Below are 14145 nucleotides of genomic sequence, written 5' to 3' on the forward strand. Positions count from 1 at the left end.
AGTCATTAAATTAGTAAGGAAATATCTGGAAATAAAATCAGAGTCTGTTTGCTTCAGATGTAATTTGAAGCATATTGTTTCTGTTGGAATTCATACTGTCTGGAAAGCTACATGAATTAACTTCACCAACCTTCTACTTACCTATGCTGTCATGATCTTACTGAACAAATGTCATTATTATAGTGTATTCTCATTTTTAGTGTTCCTTAATATCTGCATTTCCGTAAGTCATATCATCCACTAATTTCTCACTTTTTTCCACTGAATTTATCCTTAAAGGAAAAGAAGTGCTTTTTCAAATGCTGGGAAGTAAATGGTAATAACAGTCTTTGTCCACTTTCCAATTACAAATCTTCTAGGAAATGTCAGATAAATTGTCTTATTTTCTTGTTGAACTGATGTGTTCTGGAAAAATATGACTTAGGTGAAAATTATACTTCCATTAACCAGACAGAGGCATGGGATATGAATAATATTTTATTGTTATCTCATCTTCTTGTGGTTTAGAAAATATATATATATATTTATAGTCACTAAATTAATATAGCATTCTGGTAATGGGCATGTGGGAATGTTACCATATGGATGTATTTAACTGAACCAGACCTCCTTCAGCAGAGATTATATCTTATAGGAATTTGAGCAAAGCAGTGCAGATGGTTTGCATCTGTAAAGACAGCAGCCATGGTTTGAATTCCTGTTATTTTTGGTTTGAGAAAATTCTTTCTACCAAATAGGATTTGATGTATGGACTGCAACATAAAACATTCATTGGATGGTGAGAGGGCTATATAGAACAAGACTATAAAGAGGGAGAGACTAGGAAAATACATGTGGAAGTGCTGAATGTTGTTATAACAAGTAGCAACATCGTGCAGTAAATCCATGTTGTAGTTTGTGGGATAAACCTTCAGTCCATGATTTCCAGGAAATAGGCATATAAATACTAATTTCAAATTCAGCTGAAATATTCTTGGGTAAGCTAAATGGCATTGGCAGCAATTTTCTAAAAGGCTACATTCTGACAAGCTAAACACTTTGTCTAGCAAACTGTAAAAATGAAATGTTTTCAGAATTACTATGCAACCCATTGTTCCTCTGTAGTTTCTATTAGAATAAATATATATGGCTAGAATTGTTAATTATCTGCATGTGGATTTAGGAATCTTTGGAATTTATTTGTACGTATTTTGTTCTATAATTTCATGTGTATTCTTCTATCATCTCTTTTCTTATCAGTCTCTTTACTCTTTTTATTTTCATACAAGTTTGGAGGCGTTTGACACTGGAACTGACTCTGTGTGTGTGGGGTATCATTCTGTTTGGTCAGTAAGTGGGGCCCATTCACCCAGACACAATGTAAATGATAGGCAATAGTAACCCAGAAATAATTTCATGCTTCGCACCCTTCTTGCTATCTCTGAACTTCCCACCTTCGCCATATCCCTTGTTTGGATTCTCTGAATGCAAAGCCATAGGAGGATGTACTATTGATTTATATTCCCCAGTGCTCAGGTATATCTCCAGCATCTGACACCATGAGAGAGTTACTCAGAGGTTGAGAAGTGCTGAGTAAAATTAGATACACCATCAGGAAGTGCTGAATAGGTCTAAAATCTGGTGGAGACTGAGAGAACAGCATCTCTGGAATGTGACTTTGTCACCTTGCAAATCTGTGTTGTTTTAATGTTCTGGATGCTTACTCCTCTAAACAAAACTTGATTACTGCCTCTGATCTTCAGGAGAAAAGCAAGGTTTTTTCCCTTTCTGTTCCTTGCACCCATTGGACAGATACTAGGATTTTGAGAATCCTTAAGTATCCTGTGCTTCAGTTGGATCTGTAACCACGGCAATGCTCACACTGTGACTTTAGCAAAAAGCTTCCTTACCGAGTGAGAGCTTGTGGCTGTCGTTTTCTGGGTGGCAGATGAGTCTGACATCCTCCTGATGGCTGCAGTCATGCTTTCCCCACTCCCTCCGGGAGCACTGCAGAAGGTTTGTCTCCTTCCCGGAGCAGATCACATCATCCAGCCAGATGGGCCCAGAGCTTCCTTCTGAATAGCTCTCTTTTTCCATACCTGCACTTTTTCCATACCTGCACAACACAGAGGTCCACATGTTTTGGTCCACAGTGATCAGAGGACACGTGGTGCTTAAGCGTTAGAAAGGAAAGCAGTTACTCCTGAGGAAATAAAGGTTACTCAAGTATTTTCAGTAAGCAGGTTCAGTTAGCATTAAATTCAATGAGAGCACCATATGCTGCCTCTTCAGTAATGGGGTTTTTTTAAGGAATTACTGTTACATTAATACAAACTTAAGAATGTAATACCTTTGATTAAGGCCGCTCTTCAACCAAGCATATGACTGGCTCAAGGACTTTGAGGCTTTAAGTATGTTCTTAGTATTACATATAGATTTAAATGTCACAGTCTGGAGAAAATGAGACAAAATTCTTTTTTGAATGTCAGCTGTTACAGTTTGAAGGCAAGATGACAGTCACCTACTGAGAGTGTATCTTTGTAGCCACAGTCAGTAGAAAAAAGTAGGCAAGAATGATTGCATGTAACTAATGGGATTTTCCTAAAACACGCTTTTCAATACGTAACTGTTCCAGGGCCAAGCTGTGGGATTTTCTGAGGTAGTGCAGAAGGACTTACACCTTGAAAATGTCTGTCATTAAAAATGACTGTACAAAAAGCAAAGGTTTAGAAGAATCAAACTTTTATAGGCAAAATAGAAACCAAAATCAAATTCTCTATGGCACATGCCTTGATCTCAGCAAAAAAGGTAATTGGAAGGAACTTGGTGAAAAAAGGCTGCTAAATCACATTTTTTAAAAGTTTTTTCTACCTAAACTAAGGCCTAAATGCCTCTGTGAGACTGAGGGAAGTAGCCTTTAATGAATTTTGACTTGGCAGTTGCTATGAAGCACTCAGCTAATATTAAAAAACCAGACTCTTGAAAGAGAGTCCATGTAGGGTTCATGTAACTGTTTGTCATCATGGTCAGTCAGAGTCAGATATCCAATATCAAGTAATCTTACTTAAATCCCAGCTGCCGGCAAACCACCTGTGTGTTCAGTTCTGTCCAGCCATCGTCGCAGACCGTGCCCCACTGCCCCATGTGATAGACCTCCAGGCGGCCCTCGTGACTGCCCTTCCCATTCGTGAGCCTTAGTGCACCATCTGTGCCAGCAACAAGAAAGGCAAAACGAAACAAGGATCAGTTTTTCTTAGATCTAATTACTGTTCTAAAGCAAAATCAATAGCATTGCCTTTACTGCATCCGGTCTGGGGTTTGTGCATCTGCAAACTTTCAAAGTTGTCTTTCCAGAGCTATGAACCCTGCCTTTGTCCCTGTTTTCCCATGTGATTACCAATGACTGAAGTACCTGTAAGAGGTGTGCAGGAAACACCAGCATCTTCTTTGTGGCCACAGTTGTGTTCTTGCCAGGAGCTTTTTGGGCACTGTTCTATGGAGAGTTCATTTCCTGTGCACTGCACTTCATCCAGCAGCACGGGGCCAGAGCCTTCTCCAAAGTAAGCCTGGCTCCATGCCTTGGCAACGCCCCTGTGGAAATGCAAGGAACACACAGTCAGGAGCAAGCAAGCTGAAGATCTTCCTTTTTTGTGCCTTTGACTTTTAACTTTCCTAGGAGAGATTCTAGATGTATAGCTTGGGTATGAGGATTCTAATTTTAATTTTCATTTAATGTCTATATGTAGCAAAAATAATCCGATACATGTTTCTACAGTGACTTTCACCTGTTGTCCTCAAAGCACGTTAATCAAATCTCAGATACCCAGATGAGGCAAATAAAAGTGATTGTTCCCCATTTAGTGATGTAAAAACCACGGCAAAGAGATCTTAAGTGATTTGACAATGTCATAACACCAATCAGAAATAAGAACAGGAAGCAGACCAGTGACTAGCCTTCTATGGGGTATATTCTATGTCAGCACAAAAAGCTATGTCAATTGAAAACACTCCATTGTTTCAGAAATTATGTGGTGTTTAACCCTTTATCATCTATCAGCATTTTTCCAATTCTGCTTAAAATACCATGTCTTTCATATGTAAATGTTTGCCGTGGTTTGGTTTCTTTCCACTCAATAGTTTCTCTGTTCATATATTCACTCTAGTTTGAAATAGCAAGATTGAAATGTCTAACTAAATTTTTGACTATAATGGTTTATCTATCTAAAAGGATGAATTTAACTAAATAAAAGCATCTTGGTTTTCCAGTGTACGTGATAAAAGTGCTGGTGCAAATGTATAGGAAGTGTTAGAAAAAAAATCCTTATTCATTCAGAAGCTGACTGAAATCAAAGAGATAAGAATTGACTATTCTGAATGCTGAAAACAACTTACACCATACTCTAGTAAGAGTCTCTGTAGTTACACTAAAGCAGAGACAATACATCCCCTCATTATAACAAGGGAATTTGTATCAAGCAAGAAATATTTAGGAAACCAAATAATAAAATAAGTTATCATTTTCTTCCACCTATTAATGGTAGATTCATATTCTGAAGTTTTATAGGAGTGCTACTGAAAACTTGAAGGGGTGTGGGAAGCTGCTTACTGAGAAGGTTTACTTTTGCAGTTTCTGGCATGTGTCCAGATGGATTAACAGTATGCAAATTTAGATTATTTTTAGTACTTCAGAACTGGTCTACTGCCACTGTTGGTAAGATTTCACTTCATATTAATTAGCACATTTGTTGTAACATCTTGCTTACTTGAGAAATTCTGTAAATCTCTAGACATTTCCAAAAGACTTCACAGGTTTAGCACCATCTTAATATAATTTATTTACTCAGAAAAACGAATCAAATTAGAAGCATCTAAGAACTCTGGTTTGTAATGACTAAATATAAGTAATAAAAAGTTTTAGTGTCATCAATAAGGAGGCAGGGTAAGAGCATTACACTTGTCATTAGTATGCAGAAATGCAAAGCAGAGCTTAGTAATTCCCCAAACCTATTAATAGCAGCCCAATTCAAAAGCAGGAAAAGGCTGCAAAAAGGTAGACTTTTCTTTAGGTATTCCCAATTGAAAATGTACAGCAATGTAGAAATACAACATAAAATAAGCTGGGGAAAAATAAAATCTGCTGTCAGAGAAGCATGTTGGTTCCCATGTTGGCTCAGCAGGACATGTACAAGTTTTTAAACTAGTCCTCAGTTCTCATCCTTCTGAGCTAATTTGGGTGACATGGGCAGCCCAAGACCTCAGTTACAAAACAAGTATACTCTGGGGACTGCCCATTAATGCCACAGAACTTGCTACCTTCAATACCACTTCTTTGAATTCATCGTAGTCCCAGCAGGGTTGAACAGGCAAGTTCTGTTCCAGTCTCTGCTGCATTTACCTGCTTAGTTCTCATCCGGTCTGTCTCAGACATAATCCCCTTCTCTTGCATGGGATACAACCTAGCATTGTCTTTGCATCTTGCTCCTAGTTCTTTCCCTCTTCAACCCCTCTGGCCTTCCATCCCAATTGTCCTCATCTCCTTCCTCTCTGATCCAGCAGTTCTCCTCTCAGTTTCCCACCTATGCAGAATCTTTCTGCAAATACTTGTTTTCTGTGTGGTATCAAAGCCACCCCTGGCTGTTAAAAAGGGAAGCAAGAAAATCCTGTTCTGCTGCTGGTAGCTGTATTTTGGATCATGCTTAGTTCAGACAGAATCACTGACAAGCTTAACTGTCAAAACTTCAAACAGATCTCTACCTCAGTATATGCAAACTGACAATCTTCAGAGACTCGTGATTTAAACAAATCTAGAGAGATTCTCACAGGCATGCCAAAAACCATATCCTTCCTGACAAAGCAGCACTCTTGTGCCAAAGCAAGAAGACTGTCAGACACTGCAGCAAAATGGATCGTATGGATTTGAACAGTCAAAGCAAATTCGTTTCCTTAATCTACAGATTTTGATTGAAACTTTACAGAAGTTGTAGTGAGTTTTCACTACAAAGTCAACATTTATTCTGAGACATACTCTTCGTCTGTCCAGAGAAACAGACAAAATTGGCCCTATCATACGACACAGAAAACTGGTTCCAGGGAATTGAAAGCAATGTCACTGTACCTGAACCTTCTATAAATAAACTTAAGTTACTGCTCTAAATTATCAGTGCAATTTTAAAGGAATACTTTTTTGACAACTATGCTTCTCCTAGTTTCAGCTGTGTCTGATAACTGTTCTGCTTTGCTGCTGGGATAAACTCATAGAAAAACAAACCCAAGGCCAAGCTGCCGACAGACAACTTCAGCATCTGCATCATCCCACTGGTCATCACAGACTGTCCCCCACTGGCCACCATGGTAGACTTCCACTCTTCCTTCATGGGCATTGCTCCCACCAGCCAGCCGGACTGGAGTGAAGACAGGGGCTGTGAGCAAACACAGGACATAGAACAGGTCATTCACTTCCTAAAATTTAATTCTGATAATAATGAAAGAGGAAGATGGCTTAATGGTTTCTCTGACATCCCTCAAGAACCGCATTTTATTTTTTCTAGTTAGATGGAAAACCTGAAAGTAAAGTGAGCTCCCTTATGCCCCACTCTCACTAGCAGAAAAATCTTATACATGTAAGTAACCATATTGATCTTCAATTACCTAAGTGTCAGAGCATTCACAGCCACTTAGTGCTGTAAGGCCAAATACTAAATCTGCCAGTAGAGCTGTATTTCTACCAGTGAGAGCAAAACCGGGTAAAATCTGAAGTAAGAGGCAAAAAATTATGTCATGGACACAGAAATAGAAATTCATCATCCTGTTTTCTCATTCTGTTAGAAAATCCAGTCAGAGCAGTGAAATCTCTTTGACTGTGGAGTCTCACTTAAATAGTCCTCCCTTCCTGCTTCTAGTCTTTTAAAATCAGTAGCTCTCTTCTGGTGCACCAAGAAACTCTCTTGAAAGCATCCCTGCTGAATAAATCTATAATAATGGAAACAGCTTAAAGCCATATCAAACCCCATAACTGCTCTAACATGAACAAGGTCATTTTATACTTTCACCATATCTGACATACAAATTATTTAAATTTGTGTGACCTTCCAATCAATTAATGTTACCGTTTAATCTAATTCTTGGTTATAAAAAAAACCCAAAACAATACTGAGGGCATATCTCCAATTTCACGTTACTGTTTCCCTGATGTGAAATATGGAGGGAGTTGCAAATATTTTAAAAGGCTAGTTGCAATAGAACCTGCAAAATGTAAAAGCATTTATAGTTTTCAGTTACTTTAGGCAAAACTATTTCTTTTGCTTTGGTTCTTCAACTTGTCTCCTAGCTGAAAAAGATTCTCCCTTCCCTCTGCTCAATAGTTCTCTAAGTTAAGACCAAAATGTTCTTTTAAAAGTAATTTATCAAACTATTGCTCGTTAATAACAGAGCTTTAGGACAAAAATGCACCTGCCTTCTGTGGATAGCAATGTAAGTCAGAGAGCAAAGGCAGCACAGAACTGGCTGCAGCCACATGTTTTGGTTACAGCTGAAGAGATTGGCATTGCCAGCTCCCCATCACTGCCAGCCCAGCCCTGCTTGAGGCCAGCACTGTCTTAAATCTGATAGCATGCCTGCCCATTTAGTTATCACATTGATTAAAATAATATCAGATATTTTAAAAACATTATTGATACTTGTTTTCCTAATTCTGACATAAGAAAAAACGTGGGGAAACAATCCTTCTTTTACAGCCAGAGATTCTTGCTACTTCACCCTTTCTCACAACTTACATCTCCAAGAAAAAATTTGCTTATTGATTATGGAAAGGTAAAATGTTGTTAAGCTAAGAACTGCTTGGGGTATTTGGAGCAGTTAATGATGTGACAATTCTCAATCTGTATAATTTTCTGTTCCAAGAAACCTTGATGTATTTTCTAATTTAATAATGAGTAATTATTACTACTTAAATAAGATAAGGAGTTAACAAAACCATATGTATTTTTTTTACCCAGGGAGGAGCTACATGTGACAGCAGCTGCCATTTTTTGAGGACATTTCCCATCCTGCCAGGTGTCTTTTTCACATAACAGAATATTTTCTTCGTCACCACGACAACGCACTTCACTCCAGAAAACAGGAATAAGGCCTAGTCCAGAAAATGGTATGTGTTTTGCTGTACCTCTTTCCCTGTAAGAATAACCAGGATAGGACATCAGAGTGGGAGGAAGGAAAGTGGGAACATTTTCTCATGTATAAATCTTGGAGTAGAAAAGAAAGGGCTTTCTTCAGTAGTGTAAGTTCATCACATTTTCATACAGTTCAGCATTGTCTTCTGCACAAAGAAAAGTAACAGATGTGACCCAGTTCTCACCATTTTGTTGTGGGATATTTTAATACAGTGGCTGTGTTGCTGCAGAGCCAGCTACATTCCTGTTCTCCCAGTTCTCAACTACAAAAATCAACAGAGTCCACAGTCCGTAGGTGAATCTACAGTACCAGCCCACTGCAGTTACAATTCCTGCAGAGGTAGTGCCACCAGGCCTTTCTCTCCTTTACTCCATGAAGATGTGCCCATAAATGCTCTGCCCATAAATGCCATGTGTTTTGGTTGTGATGATGGGACAGTGAAACCGCCTCACACTCCTCTAGATCAGGACATGTACGTTTTTCTCTATTCAGCCATTCCATCCAGAACATTTTATAAACAGCTCCCTTTCCTTCTCGTGCTGAATTTACACCAACATTTGTGGAGTCATCTTTTCTTCTTTGCAAAGCTCAACAAATTTAAAACAAAACCCAAATACTTTGATATCAAAAGAACAGATGGATGGAGCACCTGAAAAGCACCAGTAATACTGAGTTCACCTGGTGGTACGTCAATTCAAATTTTTGTCAAACATTCAAGATAGCACAAACTTTCAACTACTGTTTGCTTGGGGCTTTTTTGGCCTGGGTTCAGCTTTGAGCCATTTCTGTTGAAAAGACCAAACCAAACCAGTCATCCGTATCGCTGAACTACTTTTGCTAACAGCAGCCTTGTTCAGCTGAAATGTTCAGGGTATAGAAAGCAGACAGGACTTACGTGAAAATGAGGGAAGGAGACGCTGCACATAGACAGCTGAAGTCACAAGCAAAATCACAGCCTCCAGATGGCTGAACTTTGATCTCATCTAATCCTCATATTTTATAAGTTGGCACGGTGTATCCAGATTAGTAGTGAACATTATAAACCAGCTTAGATTTAGTTCTGGATAGCAGTCTTAAAAAGTGGAATAATCATTAGGAACGTCACAGTGGAAGTCTGCTGTAAAAGCCCCTTACTGCTTGTAGCAAGCAAAACCATTGCTTTGGTATGTGAGTGAAAGAAATGTTAGAAAGGCAATAAAGCCAACCAAATCATGCTGAAGGGTGCTGTTGATTAACTTCATTTCTGCAATAGTGAGAAGTGGTGGTCAGCAAGGACAATGCAGGGACTTTAAACCTGTCCGGTATGGCTATAGCTCTAAAGTGTTGCCATTTGCCAAAAACTTAGGATGACTTCCAGGTGTTATTTGGCAAGCTAAAATGGATGATTACTAGGATAACCTCTTGGTCCTGAGAACCAGGAATTTTCCTATGAACACGAGCCCACGTAGAGTCTAATCCTTGCCACATTTACAGTGCTACAGATTCAGTAACCTCACTGGAGCTGCTCTTAATTGACACTTAAGATATGTGAGATCAGGATTGGAGCCAGTAATTCTGCCCTTATGGACATCTCCTGGATGTCCAGTAGAGCAGCTGGTGTTTGCCCTTAGCTTTCTGACCTCTTCACACTTTTCATTTTGAAGTGTAACAGGGCTGAAGCAAGTGGACTACTCTGGGAAGAAAAACTTCAGCACTCAACAACTTTCAAACAGGAAAAGCAATCATCAAACACAAAAAGCCTTCAGGATTCACATAACAGATTGTCCTTCATACTGAAACATCATTAAAATGAGTTGACTGATTTTTACTCAAACTCAAAAAAGTTGGTGAAACTTACCCAAGTGCAAGCTGTCGACATACAACTGTCGCATCATTATTGTCCCAATGGCTCCCACAGATTGTTCCCCAGATTCCATTCAAATAAACCTCCACTGTACCCTCAAATTCATTCTTGCCTCCCCGGAGTCTCACTGACCCTAGTTAAAAGAAAAGAAATTAAAAATAAAACAAAAATTACACCTCCAAGACACTCCATTGCTCCATTAATGTATCCCACACAAAAGATTCTGAACTTCATTTTCCCTGAGTTCCTGTTTCATGGATTACTGAGCTGTTTCCAAGAAACATTCTGGCACACCTAACATACAGTGATACACAAATGTAGAGAACTTTTTTTTTTTTACATGAGGGAAGCATTTTGCTCCTTGTACTGAAACTACATCATATTTCTGATCCTTCTGATGCTACAACTTGGTTAAAGATCTAACAGAGAAAAAGTATTTATAGATACAAAATTATTTAAATGCAATTTCCTCTACCCAAATGAGCAAAATGTATATATGTATGTATACGTGTGTGTGTGTGTGTGTATATGTATATATATATACATATATATAATATGTTGTACTTTTACCTTTCACAAAATTCCATTGACCTTAAGGGAATTAGAAAATAACCCCGTGAATTATATATCTTTTGCTCTGATCCATGTTACATTATGCATGTCTTAGATGACAGCAGTTTATTTTAGCCAAAGAATGCGTTTGTTCATACTTTTCTCAGACAGAAAAACACTGTATGTAGTTCTCTTAATTCAAGAGAGGTCTTTACCAAATTCTCAGACAGAGCTAGCTAAAAACAATAAGGAATTGTCTAAAAGAAGTGGGGAGCAATAAAAGCGTTTCTTGTGAGCTGCAGAACACAGAAATCCAAGAAAATTAGCAGATTTTGCATTTTTGCGTTACAGTAGTTTTATTTGAGATGTCAGATGCACCTGCTGTTGAAGGTAGCCAAGTGCCACTGGGAAAGGTGGGAAAAAGCTGGTCATAGGGATAACTACACAGAACCAGAAGAGAATCATGACAGAGTAGTAATTCAACAAGAAACATTTCCGTTAAATTATCAAACATAGCCCAGCTGTATTAATTAATATTGCCTGAAATCCCAGTTAATCCATCTGCCTCTGTTCTGTGATCTACTTAGAAGCTACACCATCATCCAGTTTGCAGGGGGGTTAGCAATGGGAAGAAAATAGTCAGTGTTTGTGCCTGAATTTCATTCTATATGTGTTCACGTTTGTGTAAATAATAATAACAATAGGTAGATCCACTTTTTCTTCTCAGCTTCTGTCCTGGGTTTAGTTCAGCGTATTTTATAAAACCACAAAGCTGAACAACCGCCAAATAGCTCAAAGGAATTAATTAACCTCATGTTTGGTTTGGCATGTTCCTTTTTGCCTCCTATTTACTTTCTCAGCAGTAAGTTACTGTGCAGTAAATGACAAACAACATTTATTCAACTCATGTTACAGAGTGAGCTATCATTCCTAAGAGAGGATTATTACTGAGTCAAATATAACTATATTGTAGACATATTACACATCGTTTATCTGTCCTTAAAATTTTTCTCTTTGTGTTTTACTGTATGTGTCACATCCAGACAGAGTCTGGAATTCTGTTTATTTCTGCTCTTCACCAGACTTTTGTACAGACTATTATTTTCACTTGAAACATCAACTGCAGTCATAGCAAAGGGATTCCTGACATACCAGAAAGCAAGTTTGAAGATGTCATTTCCAAAAATAAGTTTATTTTAGTGCATGATTGCTTACAGTGCTGCATGACACCTACTGAAATCAATACAGTGTTTCCTGAGTACACATTACACAATGTTTCTATTCAAATATTTGAATAAGGGAACACTTGAAGAATAAAATTCTCTTCTAAGGTCTCTATGGCAGAATTTGGCTCACTCCTCTTTTTGTATTTACAGACGTCTCAATGACAGCAGTGCAAGAACTTGGTTATGTACATACTGAAAACACACAAGTGGATTGTTAAAGGTAATTTTGCAGCAAATTTTAAGTATTCTTGATTTTCACCTGGTAAGTTAATCTAGAAAGAAATAAAAAGAAAGCCTATTTTTACATGTAGGTTAAATTAAACCTACCATTTAATAGAGGTAACCAAATATATGGTATATGCACTTTGAAGTATACATCAACTTATATCATATGACCAAGTCATAATTATATAGCAAACAAATCAAAGGGCACTAATGAGAAAATTATGTCTCAGTTGTTCACTCAAAATGTTGTGGTATTCAGACACCTGGTAGTTATATTACCAGATCAAGAGATACATTAGTTATAGTAGTGATACCTCATAAAACAGAACAGAATTTTAACATCAAGACTTTCATTACAGTAGCTTTGTTTTTCTTTCCAGTATATGAAACTCTTACTTTGTAATGAAACATTGCTCTGTTTCCTGTGTCAATTGATCCTAGGGAATTGCATGATAACAGCATGATCTGCCATCATGTGTGTTTATGCTGTATTACCAAGTAGCTGTTTATGTGTTAATATTTTAATTGCAAGGTACCAGTGTTTGCATTGTAAAATTACCAGGAAGCACTTTTTCACATCATAGGCAGCAGGAAACCTAATATTTAGTATGAATGAAAGGTTACGTGTTAATTCTTAATTTCACTGGTTAAGTCTTATGCTGTTCCATTGTAACACCTCAAGCACCCCCAACATGTGTCTGAGGGGCCTCCTTCTGTGCTGCCCCTAAAGCACAAGAATTCTGGAGAAGAGCATCTGCATTCCATCTTAGAAAGCAGGTCTGGCTTAAGTGTATGCACTGGAGGCTCTAGGTTTCTGGAGTCACATGCATCTCGAATTTTTATGCTATAATTTTTCAGCTCTTTTAATTGCTGAAGAAAACTAAACCTGTTGGGAGTAGAGCTAATGCAGTAGTATCTACTGTTTCTGCTCTCCACTAGCTTGACACAGTGTCAGGCCTCTGCTTAAAGTGCTTATCAAACCAACACTTCTGTCGCTGTTGAGCTGCTAGCAGAGAGAAGAATCTAGTTCTCAGTGGCAAGAAGGAAAAAAGGCCTTTATTGTTTTGATTTCATCATATATATAGAGTTTGCAAAAGTCACCCAGATTAGTCAGTCAAAAACCTTCCCCTAGGCCTGATTGGCCAGGTCTGCAACGTCCAAGTCTTGAGACACTGTTTTTAATAACATCCAAACCTTATCTTTATTTATAAAACACAAAAAGATTTCTCATGGGAAAGACCTGTGCTAGCCACACACTTCCTCAACACAAAGCTCAACTGCCCTCCTCAGCAGTGGTCCAGAAGAGGGAGGATGAGGAGAGGTGAACTGACCCCACAATTGTTAAAAACAAGGGCACAGGACACAAAGCAGGCCTAAGAGACAGCTCTAGGACACATACGGTGGTCTTAGAACAGACTTAATTCAGCCCCTTATTAAAAAACACAATCTGCCATCTTGACAAAAACTCCTTAATTTATAAACACTCAGAAAACATGTGTGCATTCATCGTAATTGTGTTCTAGCTGAGGTTACTGACAGTCAATTCCTGTTGTTTACATACAGTCTGGTAATTTTAGTTGTCCTGGTATCTGCCCAAGTCAGAGTCTTTCCTATCTGCCATCACTGTTGAAAGGAGATTAAGTTATACTTGCAAATGCAAGGAAGTAAGGGTATCCAGTGGGTGCTGCTGAGACTTGCTCCAGAACACCTGCCATGTAGGCTCAAGATGAGACACAGGAAAAAGGGAGAGGAAAACCACCCAGCCAACTTTTAATTAACTCCGAAATGTGAAAGAGCTTCAAAGAATTGTGCTGTTGTGCTTGGCCTCTTTTGCTATACATTCTCATGTCCAGAGATGCTGGGTAATTTCAAACCCTGCTTAATTTTTTTTACATTTCACTCGGAACAAGTATTGCTACTGTGTGGTTGAATTGCAAATAGAATGGGAATCACTTTCACTTCTGCTGTGCGTGTAAGTGCTGCACCAGTAGGGTTTATGGTGTTGGCTGAAAGTGTGCCACAGTTACTTGGTAAACACCTGTGTCCAAAGGTTTGTAATTTGGCTGTAGATGTAGTTTGGGAAAAGAGGAATCAAGTAGTAATTGCCTGTGCCTTTCACCCTAATGCTGTGTGCTGTGAAATGGCAGATTT

At 38.4% G+C, this 14145-nt stretch overlaps 1 protein-coding gene and 1 long non-coding RNA gene across 2 annotated transcripts in view; one reads left to right on the forward strand and one right to left on the reverse strand.

Annotated features, from left to right (window-relative positions):
* PRSS12 (serine protease 12) overlaps nucleotides 1–14145 on the reverse strand; it is a 32743-nt gene that overhangs the window by 14288 nt on the left and 4310 nt on the right. The window contains exons 2-7 of the mRNA XM_085057632.1: nucleotides 9986–10124; nucleotides 7970–8148; nucleotides 6248–6398; nucleotides 3392–3570; nucleotides 3044–3185; nucleotides 1890–2095 (exon numbers count right to left, since the gene is read on the reverse strand). Of these exons, the coding sequence (XP_084913758.1) occupies nucleotides 1890–2095; nucleotides 3044–3185; nucleotides 3392–3570; nucleotides 6248–6398; nucleotides 7970–8148; nucleotides 9986–10124 (996 nt within the window). The remainder of the gene's footprint in view (nucleotides 1–1889; nucleotides 2096–3043; nucleotides 3186–3391; nucleotides 3571–6247; nucleotides 6399–7969; nucleotides 8149–9985; nucleotides 10125–14145) is intronic.
* Nucleotides 1–14145, forward strand: part of LOC146437696 (uncharacterized) — a 30220-nt gene that overhangs the window by 1114 nt on the left and 14961 nt on the right. The window contains exons 2-4 of the long non-coding RNA XR_014851502.1: nucleotides 6186–6426; nucleotides 7974–8122; nucleotides 11920–11989. This is a non-coding gene — a long non-coding RNA (uncharacterized LOC146437696). The remainder of the gene's footprint in view (nucleotides 1–6185; nucleotides 6427–7973; nucleotides 8123–11919; nucleotides 11990–14145) is intronic.

The sequence above is a fragment of the Lichenostomus cassidix genome, chromosome 4 (assembly GCF_008360975.1).
Source record: "Lichenostomus cassidix isolate B80296 chromosome 4, HeHo_3.0, whole genome shotgun sequence".
Taxonomy (NCBI): Eukaryota; Metazoa; Chordata; class Aves; order Passeriformes; family Meliphagidae; genus Lichenostomus; species Lichenostomus cassidix.